Genomic DNA, 19,660 nt, shown 5'->3' with positions numbered 1-19,660 from the left:
AGAACAGGACACAGGCGATGGGGTGCTACTCCCATGACCAGGGTTCCTCATGTAAGACCATTTCCGTGGGCCTGACTGAGAGTCTCCCACTGGCCTTCAAGAGGCCAACAGCAGGCCACACGGCAGGAACTACGGGCTCCCGGGACCTGGCCTTCTGACAGTCAATAGCCACTGGGGCCCGCAGTCACACAGCTGTAAGAAGATGCATCTGCCGACGACCTCAATGAGTTTGGACGCAGGTTCTTGCTGGTCACATTTTTGGACAAGAACACAGTCTGACTGCCACTAAACTAGTCTTATGAGGCCCTGAGCGTAGGATCCAGTGAAGCTCTGTCTGGATTCCTCAGCCATGATGTGTAACTTTAGGTGGGGACCCTCGTGGTGCTGTTATACTACCATGGAAAACTCACATGGAGTGGGACGAAGGCTCTTTACCCCCCTTCCCCAAACCATACGGTCCCCCCTGAAAAGGTGGATGATAAATGGTCACTCCGCTCCTTCCTGCCTTACCTCTGTCTCTGACTGAGCTGCGGCTGCCGGGGACAATGGTCAGGTGTGTTCTTCTGGGTACCAGCAGAGCGGTAGCCAGCAGAAGGGAAATGCTGAAGCTCCCGGCTGGAGTCTGTGGGTGCAGGTGCTCCCACCGCACCCCCGAGAAGCAGGGCTTGGGGCACTCTGGGGCTGAGGATGGCAAGTGGACTCGTGGCAAGTGAGGACAGAAGTTCTAATGAAACCCTGCTAACTAGGACAGTCAGCTGCACAGTGGAGTCCCCCCTTTAATGTCTCTTTATTTCCTTTTATGCAGACAGATGTGGGGGGATCCCATAGAATCTTCTGGAAACTGTCAAGAGAGTGGGAAGATGAATGCAAAGCTTGCATAGATGGGGATGCCCACAGTTTGGATTTTCAAGGCCTAAAATATGAAACAGAACAAAGCAAGGGGAGTTTTAGGATAAGAACACAACTTATATCCTCCAGGACTGGGAGAAGGAGGCCCCACCAGCAGGAAAGCGGGCAGTTCCTGGCCCTGCTGCACCTCATGATCGCCTGGGAGGGGTTTTGAATACTCTTACAATCCTAGGCATAATTTAAATACAGCCAAGTAGACGAATCTCCAGATGCACTTGGGAGTTCTCACAAAATCAGCACGTCTGTGCAGCTACCCCCTCACCAAGGAAAAGGAGGCTGCAAGGGACTGGGGCCTGGCTCAGAGGTAGTGTCCCTGCCTGGCAGACACGAGGCGCTGGGTTCCCTCCCTACTGTACACACACACACACACACACACACACACACACACACATACTCACACGATGTCTGCAGCCTTCAGAACTCTCCTGCATGTTCTTACCCACTGATATCCCACTCCCCACCCAGTCCACAGAAGAAATTGCTGTCCTGTTTCCAACATCACAGGAAATAACCTGGGAAGTGTTGGTAAAAACCCAGGCCCATTCATGAGCCTCTGGCCTCCTGATCTGGGAATGCGTGGGCATTTCAAGGCCCAGGTGATTCTGCTGGCCGAGGGACTGAGAAGTCCTCACTAGCCTCTGCACAGGCCCACCCAACCTCCTGTAGATCACTGGTGACTGGAAGTCAGAGACCCCCCAAAAAGGATGAGAGAGCAGGAGCAAAAGGAAATCAAAGAGAAAGGGACAAAAGTGAACGCTTACATGGCTTTTGCAGCACGGCTGGACTAACCCAAACTTCTGTGTGATCTGGTTAGTACTGAACTCTTGCCACCTGCCGTCCACCAGGGTCTGGGCTCGGATCTCGTACTTTACTAGACGCTCTGACTTCAGGCTGATAGCGCTGTGCTCGCAGATGGTGGAGGGGGACTCCAAGTCTGTGTGCCTCATTCTCTGCAGAGAGAGTGACCCATCCCAGGTGGACCTGTGACTGGGGTGACCAGAGTTGGTGGAATCCGATTCTGGACCCACAGATCCTTCAGGTGTGCAGACGGCAGCAGGGCACTTCCCAAATGGCCTCAGTTCCCGAAGGCCACTGCTGAGTCCACTGGCATATGAGCCCTCACCACACACAGACCACTGTCAGATGGACCAGATTTGGCCAACCCAGAAAAACTCCAAGTCAAGCTTTGCTACAGCTTCTTTAGCATTTACTCTGCATATTCCTTAGGGAGGAAAAACCCAACCCCGTATTCATATGGGCCTTTAGACTTCACCCATCTTTTCCATCCTATAAAATCCACTGTGTAGGGAGATGCCTGAGTGGAGACCAAGAATGGAGACCCAAGGAAGAGGAGAGACTGGCTCCAGGGCATCTCCAAAGCATGCTGGGAGTAAGCTCAGAGTCCATCACCTGTTCCATCCATTCAGCCAGTCATTTGAAGCTCTCCTGTTTCCCAGGTTCAGAGACTGGCAGTGGTCATGGGAAGACTGAGAGACTGCCAGGCAGATCCAAGGGGACAGCAGCCGTCCTCATCACAGTGGTGATCATCACACCATCATCTGCCAGCCCACCCCGTGTTGGCCCGGGGTGTAACTCGGTGGCAGAGCACACGCTTCGCGTGCTCAAGGGCCTGGGTTTCATCCTCAGCACCAAACAAACCAAAAACACAGAGTGCCTTCTGAATCAGACTGACCCCTTTCCAAAGCCCTTCGCATTAAGACTCACCGCCACCCGGTGAGGCAGGTCTTGTTACCCTCCCCGTCTTAAAGGTGGGAGATCAGGGGGCTTTCCAAGCTCTACAGCACGCCAGGCAGCCTGACCACCTCTCTGCCTCTCCTAAGGCCCCGCAGGAGCCGAGAAGTCTCGCGCCCTCCTGACTCCTCGGCACTCCTGCCCACCGCCATGCTGTCTCTACAAACAGCTCTCCCCTTTCCCCAGGTAGGCACGGTGTGCGGCCTCCATGGAGGAATGACGATCACAAAGCATCACACACAAGTACAAATCAAAGATGAAACAGTCCCAAATGTGAAGGCCGAAGACAGAAATTTTACCCAGGCTTAAGCATAGAGGCCACCCGATCAGAGGGTCACTCAATCTTGAGATCTTCCTCTGCTCACAATACCTGTCTCCTGAGGTGGTAGCAAAAATCATACGACCTCGGGCATCTGAGCAGGAGTAAGCGCTTATGATACAGTCCATGTGAATGACTCATTAACCAATCGGTATCAATCAATATGTATTCACAGACTCTAGACACGTGTTTCAGAGACAGACCGATTCTGTGCTCTGTCCTCACCTGCATGTAAAAGCTGTAAGAGGTAGTATCATGTTTGACTCCCTTTATCTCAAAGAAGAATCCATAGATAGAAATCATTTTCGAATGAATGGTGTACTCCTATATCGGGAAAGAGAAACAACAAAGTAAAGGGGACAATCTCCAGGGTTCAAAGCAACTCGAGCGACACCAAACATGGATCACGGACGACGGATCTAAAAGTGAAGATGCAATAGCAATTTCAGGCTGGGAAGTGTGGGGAAGGCCAAATCATGACTTTGTTGTGGTTTGGATGTGAGGTGTCCTCCAAAAGCTCATGTGTGAGACAATGCACTAAAGTTCAGAGGTGAAATGAGCTGGTTACTGCATTAGTCCACTTGAATGGATGAACTGGGCGGTAACTATGGGCAGGCAGGGTGTGGCTGGAGGACATGGGTCACTGGGGGTGTGCCTTTGGGGTTTGTATTTTTTCCTGGATGAGTGGAGCTCCTCTGCTTCCTGGTGCCATGTCCCCAGCTACTTTCCTCCACCACACCCTTCGCCATGATGTTCTGCCTCACCTCAGGCCCAGAGAAATGGAGTCGACCATCTATGAACTTAGATCTCTGAAACCATGAGCCCCAAATAAACTTTTCCTCCTCTAAATTGTTCTCGCCGGTTCTTTGGTCACAGCAATGAAAGAGCTGACTCAAACAGACATCATCAATTTTTGGCCGGTTAATATTGATTATTACTACTACTAACAGTACAGTTAGTAGGAATTAGTAGTAGTAACTGGGCAGGGACAATAGGGTTTAATCTGCACATTTCTTCATGAGGAAAGGCATGAGTTAGGTATACTCCTAGGTGTCCTGTGCTCTGCAGACTTTTAAAGCAAACAGTTTTGTTCCAATCTGATGGACCTCAGAGGCACTCCCTGCTCATGCTATTTGCTAGAAGCCCTGGTCCCTGTAATCTGTAGATCCACTTAGGTGGGTCTCTGCAACCAGGAGGCTGACCCAGAGAGTTCTCTCAGATGGAAGATTTGGGGTCCTGAGTCCCTGAAACATGAATTCTTTTGTAATCCCTTACTGGAGTGCCATTAACCCAGATGTGGAACACCTATAAAAACTTAAATAAAGCATATAGTATAATTACCTAATATAATTATTTAAAATAATAATACAGTATGATATAATAATATTAATTAACATAATACTAAATATAAGCTCTAGATTATGGTTTCTAAACTATTTCAATGCTCCTGTGTCAATTTTGTGGAAATATTTGCAGAATTGAAAACTTGGACTTAGTGAGTCAGGGAGGTGGAAGAGAGCGACAGACTGTTGGAGAACTTTGTCCATCTCTGGAAGCGCAAGACAGCAGAACACCGGCTGCAGACGCCTTCGCCCCAAATCCTTGGCCCCAACTGGGGTCCATCAGAGATGCTGCAGAGAATGAGTGCACCTTTGCAGGTTTCAACATGGGCTTGGAGTGGAGGCTTGTCCAGTCTGTTGGGAGGCATCTAAGTTTGCGGGGAATTAGGAGAATAAACTCCTCATCAGTTTCCCAGGTCTTCCCTGGTTTTAGAATGGAAGACTTGGATCCCAGAAAGATTCTTCTATCCTGGGGAAACCAGTTGGTCCTGGGAAAATCTGGGGCACACACATGGGATTCCTGGATGGCTTGTCCCAGGTTCCTGTCCTAGGAGCCCCCTGACCCTCCTACCAGAAGTAAGTGGAATGATGGCCTGCCCTGCAAAGGTCCTTGACCAAGCAAGGGGTATGGTTCTTCCCCTTGTTTGAGTCCAGTTTTCAGCACCTGGTTAAAGAGCAGCCCAAATCTCACAGCCTGGGTGGTCAGATCTTTCAGGTGGACCATGTCACCTCCGCTCTCCAGCTGAAAGGGAAATGCATGTGGCTTACTAGCAGTGGAAAGGAGCCCCTTCACTTTCCCCATCTTCCTGGGTCTCCCCAGCTACCACACCAGGGTACTGGGAAGAGAGCCCCATCTCAAAATCCTACATTCAGCCACTCATCCTGTCCACAAGAATTGATGGAAAACCTACTATGTGCTAGGCCCTGTGCTCAATGTTTTCAGAGGATGCAGAGAAGAGAAAGAGAAATGGCTGAGCAGTTTCACTGGGGAAATAAAATGTACACGTGAGGAGCCTGGGTCATGTGGCCGACAATGGCCATGGTCAGAAAGTATGGAACAAGCAAGAGCCCCTTGCACAGACAGGGCAGCGGAGGGGTGGGGGCTCCTCAGCAGGATGACGCTGGAACTGTGGGCAAAAGGAAGGAGGTGGGCAGGTCAGAGGGGAGAAGAAGGAGGTGGGGACTTCCTGAGGCGTCAGCCCCAGGGACTGTCCCTGGGCCTTCTCTGTTACAGCCTCGTTCTGAGTTGTCCCAGAGAAGCACCATCCGTGAAGTCATTATCTAATGTGCAAGGCGGGCCAAGCTAGTCTGCCATCACAATAGGTATTTGTTGAGCTGGTTGCATTTTAACTAGTGACTCATGCATCTTCAGACCACGAACACTGCCCAGCTTCATCTCTACAAACGCACGCTTGGAGAAAACCCGTGGTAAGTGTGGCAGTTTGCATAGACAGTTCACAAAGGGGGACACGCTGGCAAGGAAAAATATTCATATTCACTAGAAATAAAGGAAATAAATGCATATTCAAAACTGAGATGTCACTGTTCCCTTCTCAATCGACAAAAGTCATTTGAAATTAAAATGCTCTGCATTGTTGAGGGTATACAAAGCCAGGCATACTCATTTATTTCTGAGGGAAGAGTAATTTTGTCCCAACATTTGTTAATATGTATCATATTCCTTTTAATGCTAGTATTTCTGCTGTTGAGAATTTCCTATAAGGAAATAATTCAAAGTGTAGAAAAATAAATTATGATGTGAAAATAGGTTCCCCATATGATCATTTTTTAACAGCAAACTCTTAGAAACACTCTACATTTTCTATAGTAAGGGAAAGTCCAAGTAACAACAGCTCTGGCACATTCTGTGGGCCAAAGTGTTGGCAGCCATTAAGAATGGTGTTAGGAAGTAAATTGACTTGAGTACAGTATATATTTTAAAAAGACTTAAAGATAATAAATATGATGAGGTGTTAACAGTGGTTGTCTTTGGGTGGGGATCTGCGGGTATTTATTTTCTTTCAATTTCTCTACATTCTGAAAATTTTCAGTTACAAGCATATGTCACATTCATCTAGTGGGGACTCTGGAGAGTGGGGTAACTGGAGACCATCTATCCATTTAACTACAGACCATCACAGCAGAGGCCTTAGACACCTGGATTCTGAAGCTGGGCCTCCTCCCTCCTCTCCTTCCCAGGTTCAGCTCTCCCTGCTTCCCCTGGAGGAGGATCCAGATATGTCCTGACCTCAAAGACCCAGAGGTTGCAAATGTGAAACACATCTACAGAAAAAGCAAAGTCAGAGAGGCAATAAATTTGAATAATTGTTGCCCTGATGAGCAGACTCACTGCGTGGTAATGGTTGGCTGTAACCCGGATCAGCCAGGACTCCGGAAAGAAATTAATGTGCCTTAACTCCTCCAGATCCCTGCCTTGGGAGAAGCACAAAGGGAACATGTTTACAGTTTCATTCAAAACAGAACTTCTAAAGTTTCACAGAAAGAAAAAGGAAGATGTTAGGAGTCAAGGGAAGGGAAGGGGCAGGTCTCCTTTAAATTTTGGTTCATATATGGGAAGAAGAGAACTCAGAATCACTGTAGTTGTGTACAGAGTCCATTTCCTTTATATTCCAAATCAATTTTCTTTTAAAAATTTTATACCCATAAACAGGGCACAGTGTACACACCTATAATCCCAGAGGCCTAGGAGTTTGAGGAAGGAGGTTCACAGGTTCAAAGCCAGACTCATCAACTTAGAGAGGACTTAAGCAACTTAGTGAGACCATGTCTCAAAATAAAAAATAAAAAGGGCTGGGGATGTGGCTCAATGGTTAAAGTGCCCCTGGATTTAATCCCTGGTACCAAAAAGAAAAAAATATATATATACCAATAAACTTTCGAAGGAATGAATGAATCCACTTCAAATCGGATTTCAACTTCAGCAGGAAATTCTCTGTGCTACATATTAATGCTTTAAAACTTAACTTATGTTCTTCTAAAAGAAATATATTCCCAGCAATCCTACAAAGAGACATCAGTGCCCAGTGACCCTGGAGGGTACCTGGGGAACTATGTTAGAGGTCATCAATGGTGCTCAAAGTGCAGCTTCATTCACACGCTTCAAAGGAATTTCTATTCTCACAATATTACCAAAATATTACAAAGAGGGAGGGAAGAAGATATTTAGGCATGGCTGTAACTAAAATTTGCTTCTGTTCTTATTTTTCTTCCCATACCTTCCCTAGGTCTCCCTAGGGAATTCATGAGGTATGCTTAAGTTACCCAACACCCATCCCCACCCAAACGTTCATAGCACCCTAGCTGCAATCCTGCCTGGCAAGGGAGGTTTGAAACGAGATTCTTGGTGTTGTTGGAGCATCTAGAAGCAACCTGGACAAAGCGACCTGACTCCCTCAGCCATCCTGGGTTCTAGAGCTACTTATTATACACGTGGATAGATGGAAATGACTTGAAAAGTTCTCAAGTACCCTTTAAGAAGCCGAGATCTCATTGGGTGGCTTCCTGTTCTGCCTAGCACATATTCTCCAACTTTGCAAGTCTCACTTGGCTTCCCTGTGCCCAGAGCATGAGATCAAGGGAACATAACTTGACTTTGGGGCACAGACCTGGAGTTTTTAGATCAATTGAACAATTTGTCTCTTGGGTGTATTCACTTTAAGAATTTATCCCTAATAGCCAGGCAGTGGTGCATAGAAAATAAAATAAAAAGAGGGCTTGGGATGTAGTGGTAGAGTGCCTCTGAGTTCAATCCACAGTACCACCAAAAAAAAAAAAAAAAAAAAAAAAAGAAAAAGAAAAAGAAAAGAAAAATTGTCCTTGATAGATGCAGTAAAGGGGAATTGAAAGCATTAGGTCCCAATCTGCTATGCCACCTAAATTCGGCCAAATACGAGCCCAGCCAATTTTCGTGCACTCCTCTCGTGGTCTTGAGATTTGCTCTATATTTGTTCCAATAGGACTTGATGTTTTGATGCCAAGAGGAACTGAAACGGAAGGTACCATCACTATCTAGCCAGGATATGTTGGAAGCCACAGCAAGGCCAACCAAGACTCCAGGCAGCTGAGTCGTGAGAAGGGCAGACCCAGGTGAGCTCTGCAGCGTAGCAGTCACCAAGTTTCCGAAGACCCAACAGCTGATGGGTGAGTAGGATCTACAACACCAAAACCCACATTTCCTCCTCTAGAGAACTGGAAGAATCTGAACTGCTGGGACAACTTGTTCAATTGATCCAGTTTTGCCCCCCATACGGCCAAAAAAGTGACCTAGAAGTAAATCCCACGCTGAGGCAGGCGGCACAATCGGCCGGCAAGGAAACAGCCCTGGCAGCCGTGCACTGCGTCAAAACAGAGAGCCACCTCTGTCCATCAGCCCATCTCACAGGACTCTGATGATCCCTGTTTTACAGACAAGGAAACTGAGACCCGTGGTTATGTGACGCTCCCAAAGTCATGCAGCTTGGAAGTGACAATGCTAGATTCCAGCTGATTCCTTGGGAAACATCTGGTAGGGCTTCCTGGGAGTGGCTGAGGGGTGGGGCAGGTCCCCAGCTGCTTTCCCAGCCCATGGGAGGCACTTACGGCTAGTGATGCTGTGCAGACGCAAGCAAAGGAAGAGCGGCAGCCAGCTCTGTCCTACGTCTCGGTCCAGAAAGCAGCACTTCTTGGGGAAGCTTAGCAGAGCACAGAGAAGAACAGAAGCCCTTCAGGACACTCCTTTCTGGAATGGGCGAGGGCTACCGAAAGCCCGGCCATAGACTAGTGGTTTCAGCAGCAGGGGTAGATGGCACCTGGGTCTCTGGGTGGGGTAGGCGTGGAAGCAGGAGGCAGCTTAGAGAACACTTGTGAGTCAAACCCCAGAGACTGTAATTAGACAAGTGGCTACATTCCCACCTCCTCCTCCCCCCGCTCAGAGCTCTGCACGTACTAGTTGCCCAGTAAATGCATGTTACATGACCCATGGGAACACACATGGTGACAGGGGTTTTGGTCCACCTCTCCTCCCCTGAGTCTCACAAACTTCCTATGGTACAGACAGGGCATCTATCATCAACCCATTTTACAGATGAAGAACTGAGGCTCAGCTAGGAATTTAACTGGGGCCATCTGTTCCCACCCTTACAGATGGTGCGCTTGCTGTAAGTGACCGGATCTGGCCCTTCGAAAGCCTTTGGGTAGAATTCTGAAGTGAAAAAGTGTGGTGTGAGGTGGCTGGTGTTAGCCGCTGACTGTACCCAAAGTTCTGCCACAGCCACTTTGTGCCACTTGATTTCCACACAGGCTGAAGGTCAGGGCTGGCTGGAGATGATCACATTCCTCTCGAGAGGACGTGCACATGCAGACACATATCCACCACCCTTGTTTTGAAATAATTTGCTTCATAAATGGTCATTTTTCACTAATGGGGACAATGGGGGATAATTTTTTCAAGTCCCTTTCAAAATGCAAAGTCACTCCCTTGAGACAGATCCTGCATAAAACCAGCCAAGGGCACTTTTAGATTATTTTTCCATGAACTGAGAGTCCAAATCACGCCCTGTCCCAGCTGGACCGGATGGATGCCTCTTGGCCCCGTGTCTCGCCTCAGTTGGGGGTGCCTGCCAACCTGCCCAGAACCATTAGCTTTCATGGGATACGGAAATTCCTGGGACTCCCCAGCTCCTCTCCATGTTAGTGAGCTCAGGAGCTGGGCCGAGGGGTGCTGAGGAGTTGTAAGAGGGACGGGTACAAGACAAACGCGTTCTGACTCCATTCAATGGGCATTTATTAAAACCTACTGCGTGCCTGTTTCTGCAGGTGACGATGAGGCATAAATAACGGAAGGTCAAGACTTGCAGGGCAGCGGGGGTCATGGGTTCCGGAGCCAACCCACCATCACCCAGCGTGCCCTAAGAACACGGGCGTCTTAGACAAATAACACTCACTTGGGTCCCTTCCAGTCCCGACCTGGATGCCCCCACCTTCCCTGCCTCCTTCACATTTAACACTGGAGCATAGAGAAGCCACGTGGCTGGTGATGGGTGTCAAAGAGGAAGGAGGGCAAAAGCTGGCACAGCACGCCCCAGTCTGCTGAGCAGGTCCCCGTGGCGAGGGCTTCCCCAGTCAGGCTGAGGCTGTGGGTACCAACTGGAACCGCAGCTTAAATACAGTCAGATGCCACCACAGAAGGGAAGGGACAAGTCACAAGGGAAGCATTTACCCCCAGCCCAGAAGCACAGGCACCTGTTCTGCTTCTCTGCTTGGAGGGGGACGGCTGCTGAGTGAGAGGAGGACCACGGCCCTGAACCTCCTCTGAGGTGCACTCAGACCCCAAGGATCAGCCAGGATCTCCCTGGACAGCCCCCTGTTCCAGAGGATGTGGGAAGAGCTCTGTGGTTAGGTGGCTGGGCTTAATGACCTTTGGGGAAGCGGCAAGGATGCCGCTGTCATGGCTGCCTTGGCGAGGTCACGAGTCAGCTGTCACCCAACCAAGCTGTGTCCTGGAGTCAGACAGGTCAAGGTCCCGTCCCGCTCCAGCCACCATCAGTTCTGTGACTGAGCCTCTCTGAACTTCGCTCTCCTTCTCTGTCAAGTGGGGACAATAGCCACACGTGCCTCTTTGGGCAGAGGGGAGAAGTCAAGCTCTCGAGAAGGGCTTGGCACAGCTACCGGAACCCAGCAGGTCCTCAGCACCTGTGAGTATCACCGTTGTCCTCTCATCCCAAAGCGACCTGGAACCTGGAGTTGTTCCTGGTGGCATTCCTCATCAAGTCACCCAGGCCATGGGCCCTATCCAAGAAGCAAATGGCGTACTCAGCTTCTGATTTTCTAAAATCTCCAAGGACCAGAGAGGTGTGGCCAGTCCCTGCTCCGGGAGCCCATGAGGTCTGCTGCCACAGAACCAGCGATCTCTGCAGGCCCCACTCCAGCCGGGGCCTTTCCCACCTCACCTGGTGCCTCTCGACTGCCTGGGTGCAGAGGCGTCTCCGCTCTAGGCCCTGGAGCTCAGGGCACTGGCCTGATGTCACACACAGTGGGAGCAGGTGGCTGCTCGGTCTGGGGACTTCTTTGTGTGGGTGTGTCAGTGGCCTAACCTGATATCCCCAGGGCTGAGTCCTGTCTGTGCAAGGACCTCACTTGGTTTAGCACTTTGGGGGATAAACTTCAGGCTGTTGTGTCTGCTTCCTAAAGTCCACTGAGAAACCCTGGGCGTGTCCCCTTTAGGGACCACAGTTCACAGTCCCTGACACACCCAGGTTGACTCTGGGTCCCCTCTCAAGACAACCCCCCCACACCCTCCTGAGAGACAGAGGCTCCCTCCGAGGGTGCAGGCTGGGGGTCCAGAGATGCTCCCCGCCTCAGCTCCCCACCTTCTCCCTCCTATCGTTGGCTGGAGTCCCCGCCCTCCACCAAGTTAAGACCCAAGCTCTGCTGGTTCCAGCCCTTCAAATTTTGGTGATGAGGTTCACACTTTGATATTCTGCCATGTGCTGCCATGCGAATGAACCTGGGGACATTATGCCAAGTGAAACGGGCAGACACGAAAGGGCAAAGGGTTCCTCTCCAGAGCCGCGGGGTCTAGACAGCCAGGGAGCAGCGAGGCCTGCAGGAGGAGGGGGGTTAGCGTCAGACTGAGAGGAAAGGCGCCCCCACACCATTTAACACCTTGGAACCCACGAGAGAATGCTCCTGATGGCAAATTTTATGTCATCTATATGTACTTTACTACAATAGAAAAGATCTAGAGTTAAAAATCACCTAGCTTGTTCGAAAAGTATTTGAAATAATCTATTAAATTTTAAAGTGAAGTTTGCAACAACAGCAAAAAAAATACACATTGTGGGGCAATAACCCACAAGAGGAGAGAGCATGCCTTTTGTCAAAAATGTAACTTGGTACAGAAGACCTGGGCACCTTCTGGAATCAGTGAACCAGGAAACGGCTCTGCTGGCTCCCAACCCCAAAATGTGTAAATGAAACAATTCGTGCTGTCACCACACACCATCAATCGCAGATCATGACCAACAGGCCTGCTAAGGGGCGTGGCGCCTCCAGCCCAACCGTTAGGCCACAGGCCCCAGCACGCGCGGCCTAGACTCGTCTCTGGGAGGGTGGGTTTGCGTTTTCTCTGCTTGCTGTGTTCCTCTCAAGGCCTCCTACCGTGCCCGGCACTCAGCTTGCACAGTGTTGGGCGAGTCGGTTGGATGGATGATCTGGCCCCTGCCAACTCTCCAGCCTCAACCCCACCTTTCCTTCCCTCCACTCACCCACAATTGACCTCCTAGGATGGCCGCTGCACAGGCTACTCCCTGCCAGTATCCTATGTCCTCATGGTCCCTTCCCTGTTGCCATGCTCAAGTGTCAGGCCAAGCCCTAGCAGTCATTCAGTGGCACGCAGTCCAATGTCAATTGTCCGGTTCTCAGGATGGTTCTGACGCTGGCTCAAAGGGGAAACTGGGCAGACTCACTGATGACAGCCACAACTGCCCCTTTAAGGCCCTCGCGTGCTCAGACTTCCTGTTCTCCCTCCATTTCTCCAGGCAGTTCTGGCTGGGGTGATAGAAGACAGACCGGGCAAGATGCACGAAGGCTGGGTCCTGAGAAATCCTCTCATCTCCAGGTATACCGGCCTCCCAGAGCCAGGCTTGGTGGAGAAGTCTGTGTCTTCAATGCACTCATGTCCATGACTCATGGGATATTTCAGAATGCACCTTCTGGTAAGGAGATCAGCAATGTCACACAGTAGAACCTGTTTCATGCTCACTCCATGGCTATACCTGCAGCTGCCAGTCAGGAATCACAAGGGCACATGGCTTCTGCCCACCTGGGGATGGGACATCACAGAGTATTTCTCTTAAGAAGTCAGTGGGCTCTCTGCAGAGTATTTCTCTTAAGAAGTCAGTGGGCTCTCTGCAAAAAAGAAACTTGGACAAAGAATCCATCCAGTGTACAAGGGAGGTTATGGAAGGCTTCCTGCACCTATCCTTGGCCAGCTCTGTAAAGGCTGAGTCAGATCTGGATAGAGCACAGAAAAGAGAAGACTCAGCTGGGGAGGTTGGTGGAATCTAGAGGTTGGGATCATATGGGAATTGGCCTCACTGGCTGCTTTCATGATCTCTTTTTGGCGAGGTTGTAAGCCCACTGCCAGAATTGACCTTGCAGTGTCTGAGAAGGACTCATTTGGTGATTATCAAATAAGCGTAGGACCAGAATGACAGTCTGTCACGATTTTCCCCCAACCCCGAGACCTCAAAGTAAAAAGATGCGTCAAGAGGCCTAGAAGCCCAAGTCAGCCCCGACGCTAACACTGATCTGCTGGAGGAATCCCAACCAGCCCCTTACTGTTCTTGGGCCTCATTTAACTGCAAAGAGAAAGAATAGGACAAGATGGTCTCAAGGACCCTCCAGCATCAACCTCCTCTGATTTAATGAAGTGAGCAATTTCCCCAAAATTGATTTAAGATTCTATGTTTTCTCAATGAAGAGTTCAGCAAGGTATTTTTTTTGGGGGGGGTGGGTAAAAATTGACAAACTGACTTTAGCATATATATGTGAAAACTCAAAGGACAAAGAATGACCTGGATAATCTTTCAGAAGTCAGGATGTGGCTCGGCTTTGGTGGGCAGTAGTGCCTGAGATAAGGCTCAGAGGGTTGGCCATGCTCTGCTCTCCAGCTGGGGGCTGGTTACGCAGGTGCAGGTACTTTGTGGAAACCCACTGAGCCATCGTTCACTGAAGGGCTGGGTACTTTTCTGAAGGTATTTTATATCTTTTTTAAAAGTATTTTTAGATGTTGATAGACCTTTATTTTATTCATTTATTTATATGTGGTGCTGAGAATTGAACCCAGCGCCTCCACATGCTAGCAAGCGCTCTAACACTGAGCCACAACCCCAGCCCCTGTATTTTATATCTTGATAAACATATACAGTAGAAAAAGTTTGACATTTGCCTGCTTCGGCCCTTCTTCGACTGATGGGTTTTCACAGTTTTCCTGAGCTCCTCAGACAGTTAAGTGAAGTGAAATGATGATTTTTTCCTCCGTGAATGAAGGCATCAACTTTGGTTCCTTGTTTTTGTTTTTTTTTTTTCCTACAAGGAGATGTTAAAATTAATTCTGGACAGTCTCTTTGTTTTTATAAAATATCTGCTGCCAGGAAAACAGGTTGCAGGGTGCCAAGGGGTGTGTGTGCAAGCGTGCATGCATCAGTGTGCGCACGTGTGCGCGTGTGCGCGCGCACATGTCTCCCTTCTTAAACGGACAGCAATAAAAAGCTGGTTCCGGAGAGGAGCTGCTCTAGTGTCCAGGGCAGACAGTGTGTGTTCAATAAATATTCATTGAATGAATGAAAGATTGAAAAAAAAAAATCAATGAAGGAAAGAAAACGGAAGTAGAAGGGGCCTGGGTGCATGTCTTTATTTGCTCCTCGCTTGTCTTAAGAGGCTGCTGGGCAGGTGAGGAAGGGGTCGGCAGGTCCTCTTGCTCAGTTGCTGCTCTTGGCCCTCTTATGGGGTGCTGGGCTAGCCAGGCCGTGGCACGTGGAAGACCCACTCACCCCGAGCAGACTCACCAGCCTTTGGTATCTTTAGGATCTGTGCAGCTTGTCCCACTGTGTCACATGATGAGAGGCCCATGTCAGAGGTCTCCTAATGTGATGGCCTCAAAATGTCCACTCCGCCTGCTGTTCCTCCTCCCCGGGAGATGGTTTATGGATCACTCTGTCACTTAAATGATGTCGTCAATAGCTTTAAAAACTGCCACCAGTTTCCATCCTGACTCCTGAACTGGTTTCCTGTCTCCCCAGGGCTCTGCTCTTCTGTCCTGGCAAGTCTGTCAGCAGCCATCAAAACCACCTTGGTAGCCGTTTGCTTTAGCTACCTCAGTCCAACACCCCTGGCGAGCCAGTTCTGGCCGGGTTGACCGTGACTCTCCACAGGCTCCCTCCACCGACAGCCGGAGTGGGGCGTCCTGGGCCTTCCGGACATCAGTCCTGCTAAGCAGTCACTACAAGGCTCTGCACTACTGCTTCAGCCCTGGGCACACAGGGGCCCTGGGTGCCACCAGCCACCACGCCCATGTCCAAGGAGTGCCACTAACCTACCCAGACACTCTTCCTTGCAGAGTCTAGATAAAGCCTAGCGCTCCCGACAAGCCACCCATCTGTAAAAAATGGAAACTCGCCTGCGATCCCTGTCACTTCAAGTTGCTAGAGGCCTGACACTCTCTGAGGGAAGTTTGCACCAGCATATTAAGAGCCACTTCTCCGAGGGGCAACTGAGCTACTTAAAAATCTTCGAAGGAATCTCATCATTCAGTCAGAGAGAACCTGGGGGCTGCAGCGGGAGGGGCCGTCCTGCTCCCCGTGGCCCATCTTTTGCCCTTTAGGGCCCTTGGGCTTGCTGGAGAGGGTGAGGGCAGAGTGGGAAGCCCAGGGCGGGCCTGCGGGCTTCTGGGAGCACCTGCCCTGCCACAAGGACACAGGTCCTGGTAGGGAGTTGTCACCTTGCTTAGACTGGGGCAGCGATGCCCGAGGTACAAAAAGAAAGACGGTTTCCAAAAAGAAAGACAGCGCAGGCCCAGGGACTTTGGAGGTGCTGTGCAGAGGTGTGAGGCTCGGGGGCAAATTTGAGTCAACAAGTATCCAGGGGAAAAATTGCTCATCGCTCTGACGGTGAGCAATGCCCACACGTGTGACCCTCAGGAGGACCCTCGGGGCTGCTCAGGAGCGCGGGGGACGCCCTGGAAAGCCCACCCTCTGTGGAGGGGCTGCTCGCCTCCGCTCCTTCCTCTGCATCCCTCACACACTGCAAACACGGTCCAGTGATTCACCATGCTAGCTCATTTCCTATCTCCCTGTTAGGACGGTTCCAGGATGGAGCTGACTGGCAGCCAAGCAGCAGCTTCCCCGGTGACCGTGACTCACTGGAAAGAGTGTCTCGTGGGTTATTAAAAGCAGGGAAAGGAGGGACTAAGACATTTGGATTCAAAGCAAATTATATAGAAATGAGACACACTACATCTAATTCCGACACTGAATACTGCTTTTCCCAAATGACGAGACCAAAAAAACCGAGCTTTTAAGTGAACATGGTGCCAAGAGGTTCCCAGAAAGGATTAAATCTTCCAAACAATGCAAACGAAACTCCATGTAAACAGGTCAATGTGCTGATCCACATGAGAAGACAGCTGCCAGGCACAGTGGCACACCCCTGGAACCCCATCCAGGGAGGCTGAGACAGGAGGATTACAAATTCGAGGCCATCCCAGGCAACTTAGTGAGAATCTGTCTCAAGATAAAATTAAAAGGGCTGGGATGGGACTCAGTGGTAAAGTGCCCCTGGGTTGAATTCCCATTAACCCTCTCACCCCACCAAAAAAAGGGAGAGGACTATCTGCTAAATTCGCACATGCAGAAGAAATAGGGTGTCTATCTCCTTGAACAAGTCTCATCACGCTTGATGATGCCACTAGTGGCCCCTACCTAGGGCAGAGGCCCCGAGGGTCACCTGGGACTGTCTCTGCTCGGGGGTCTCGCACTCGCCGCCAGCTTGATGGTGGGAGTCTTATCTCACAAAGTTTTAGGAGACACGTTACGGTTTGGATCTGAACTGTCCCCCAGGGGCCTTTGGTCCTCAGAGGCTTGGTCACCAGCTGTGGTGCTGCTGGCCGGTGTGGGAAGCTTCAGGAGGTGGGGAGCAGGGGAAGGAAGGCAGGTCACTGGTGCTGTGCCGGGAGGGGATACCGGTACTCCGTCCCCTCTTCTCTCAGTTTCCCGGTTGCCATGAGGTGAGCAGCTTTGCTCCGCCTCGCCCGCCCGCCATGATGCTCTGCTTCATAACAGACCCACGAGCAATGGGGCCGGCCAATCATGGACTGAAACTCCATACTGTGAGCCAAAATAAATTTTTCCTCCTTAAAATTCAATCACCTCAGGTATCTCATCACAGCAATGACAACAAAAGAGGTTAACGCAAGAGGCACAAGACGGGACCTGGTAACTGCCACCATCACCTTCAACCCCTGTGGCTCCCCTCCTCCTGCCCCCCTCCCTGGGCCATGACAAACCTTGCTACTAGGGGCACCTTGACTGGACATTCACAGGCAGACGAGGACACAGGGAGGGGAAGAAGTTGCCTTACAGAGGGATTTTAGAAGTCCTTAGCTAACAACACCACCCAATCTAGAAGCAGACTCAGGATCTTTCCAAACCCAGTGCCCAGGAAGCTACTGCTGAGCCCCCTGGAGTGGACACAAGAGGAACCCTATCTGTTCTTCTAGGAAGGAGGAGCAAAGCATTGTGGGGGATCAGGGCTCATGTCAGGCTCCATCCCCTGTCATTTGAATGATCTCTGACAAGACACTTGATTTCTATTGCAGTTTCCTCATCTGTAAAATGGGAATAATAAAACCAGCCCCTTAGTATTATGCAGATACACTGATAAAAAGAAAAGAAAGTGATTATCAGAGTTACTGTACTTAATAACGCACATTAGAGGACCCACTATTATCCTTATAAATGCTATTTCTTAATTGTTGAAATCTACAAATTTCAGGGTTAGTTTGGAAAGTATAAGAAACTGTATTAATGCTATGAAACTGTATTCATGTTATTGGCACACCTAAATGCTTTTTCATTTGTCCAGAAAATCCAGGATTTTATATCTAATCTAGTGAAATATAAATGAGAATGACCTGGTCTGATTTGGGTACATTAAAAAGTGAAGTTTTTAAGGTCAGTGTAGTATGGTCATTTTCCTGAGCGAAGGTACCTTTGCATCATGCTCTTCCTGGACGCACGGGTTCCCGGAAGCCCATGATCATCTCATATTCTAACACCTACGCACTATTTACTTTTCCAAGTTGTTCAGTGGCTCGAAGGCCTCCTGTGACCCCGGGTCCCCTAAGGAAAGCTGCAGTCTATGCCGTCTGGATGGCGCCACAAAAATCATATCACTGATACCTCTCCCGTGACACCAGCAACAGCCACAGAGCAGTGCCTGTTCACTTCCTCAGTCACCACCAAGCCATGTCACCTGTTGAAAAACGTCAGCATGGTCTCATGGATGGGAATTGCCTGGATCTTGCTGTTCAGCTGCAGGTAGGCCCACATAAGCAGGGTTTTCAAAAGATGAAACTCGCTGAAGGTGAACAACCTGGTCAGGAGGGAAAAACAAGACGAGATACTAGGACTAGACTCAACCATGCCATCTGTAGACAGTGAAGCCAAGAGTGAGTGTGGGGACGAGACTCAGTGCAGCCCTCGGGTCTGTAGGTGGACTCAGACAGAGAAGCGGACAACTGGCTCAGGATGGCTTCTCTCTGCGTGGCAGGGCTGGGGCTGGAACCTCAGCAGCCTGATGCTGGGCCCTGTCCTTTCTGTCACCCGCTGTGCTGCTGCAGGCCCAGCTGTTTGAGGGCTCCTAGGAAGTGTCCAGTGCTCTGCAGATTTTATTTATTTATTTGGGGTGCAGGGCCTTGAATCCAGGACCTCGTGCTTGCATGGCAAGTGCTCTGCCACTGAGTCATGCCCCCAACCCTCTGTAGATTTTAAAATTGAATTCCAACCACCAACCTGCAAAGTTGGCATATCATCCTTACTTTTTTTCTTTTTTCTTTTTTTTTGCGGTACTGGGGATTGAACCCAGGGCCTTGTGCTTGCGAGGCAAACACTCTACCAACTGAGCTATATCCCCAACCCTTCATCCTTACTTTTATAGATGTGGAAATTGGATCCTAAATTTATCTAAAGCTTTTAAAAAGTTTTTCATCATGAAATTTTTTGCATTGATTTTAAATTATTACACAAAAATACAAGAGTCCATTTTATCATCATTGAGAGCTTTTATTGTATTTGATTTTTGATTTGCACCCCAAGGGAGTGCCTCGTTGACCTTACCCCAGTCCCGGCCCCTATTGAGGGCTGAGATGAGCAACTGTTAAAGGCCACACAGAGCTGGGCCTGGGCAGGAAACTCTTAGATGTTATCAAACTGCCCCGCAGTTGCCATTTCCTCATCTGTGAAAGAGCAATAGCGGCAGCTGCTCATAGGACAACAGTGAAGACCAGAGGGGGTGACACTGTATGAGTTTCTCCTTGCTGCTGTGACAAATGATCACAACCAAGTGGCTTAAAACAACACACATTTATTATCTCATCATTCCGGAGGTCAGAAGTACAAAATGTGTCAAGGTGTGATATGGATGGTTCCTTCTGGGGGCTCTTGGGAGAGTTGTGTCCTGGTCAATTCCAGCACCCAATTTCCTTGGCTTGTGGCCCATTCCTTGGTCTTCAAGCCAGCATGTAGCATCTGCCATTCTCCCTCTGTACACTGAAAGGATGCTT

At 49.7% G+C, this 19,660-nt stretch overlaps 1 protein-coding gene and 1 non-coding gene across 2 annotated transcripts in view; both read right to left on the bottom strand.

Moving 5' to 3' along the window:
• Nucleotides 1–543: 543 nt before the first annotated feature.
• The window catches only part of Btbd16 (BTB domain containing 16), a 45,213-nt gene continuing 26,096 nt past the window's right edge, over nt 544–19,660 (bottom strand). Inside the window, exons 11-17 of the mRNA XM_047553823.1 lie at nt 18,352–18,471; nt 8,916–9,011; nt 6,671–6,749; nt 4,985–5,062; nt 3,206–3,304; nt 1,671–1,859; nt 544–913 (exon numbers count right to left, since the gene is read on the bottom strand). Of these exons, the coding sequence (XP_047409779.1) occupies nt 845–913; nt 1,671–1,859; nt 3,206–3,304; nt 4,985–5,062; nt 6,671–6,749; nt 8,916–9,011; nt 18,352–18,471 (730 nt within the window). The 3' untranslated portion in view covers nt 544–844. The remainder of the gene's footprint in view (nt 914–1,670; nt 1,860–3,205; nt 3,305–4,984; nt 5,063–6,670; nt 6,750–8,915; nt 9,012–18,351; nt 18,472–19,660) is intronic.
• On the bottom strand, nt 18,939–19,012 carry Trnaa-cgc (transfer RNA alanine (anticodon CGC)). The gene has a single exon. It is a non-coding gene; the product is annotated as a tRNA-Ala (tRNA).

Source organism: Sciurus carolinensis, chromosome 5, assembly GCF_902686445.1.
Source record: "Sciurus carolinensis chromosome 5, mSciCar1.2, whole genome shotgun sequence".
In the NCBI taxonomy this organism is placed as follows: domain Eukaryota; kingdom Metazoa; phylum Chordata; class Mammalia; order Rodentia; family Sciuridae; genus Sciurus; species Sciurus carolinensis.
The sequence above is the reverse complement of the archived record's forward strand: the minus strand, read 5'-3'. Positions and strand labels throughout refer to the sequence as shown.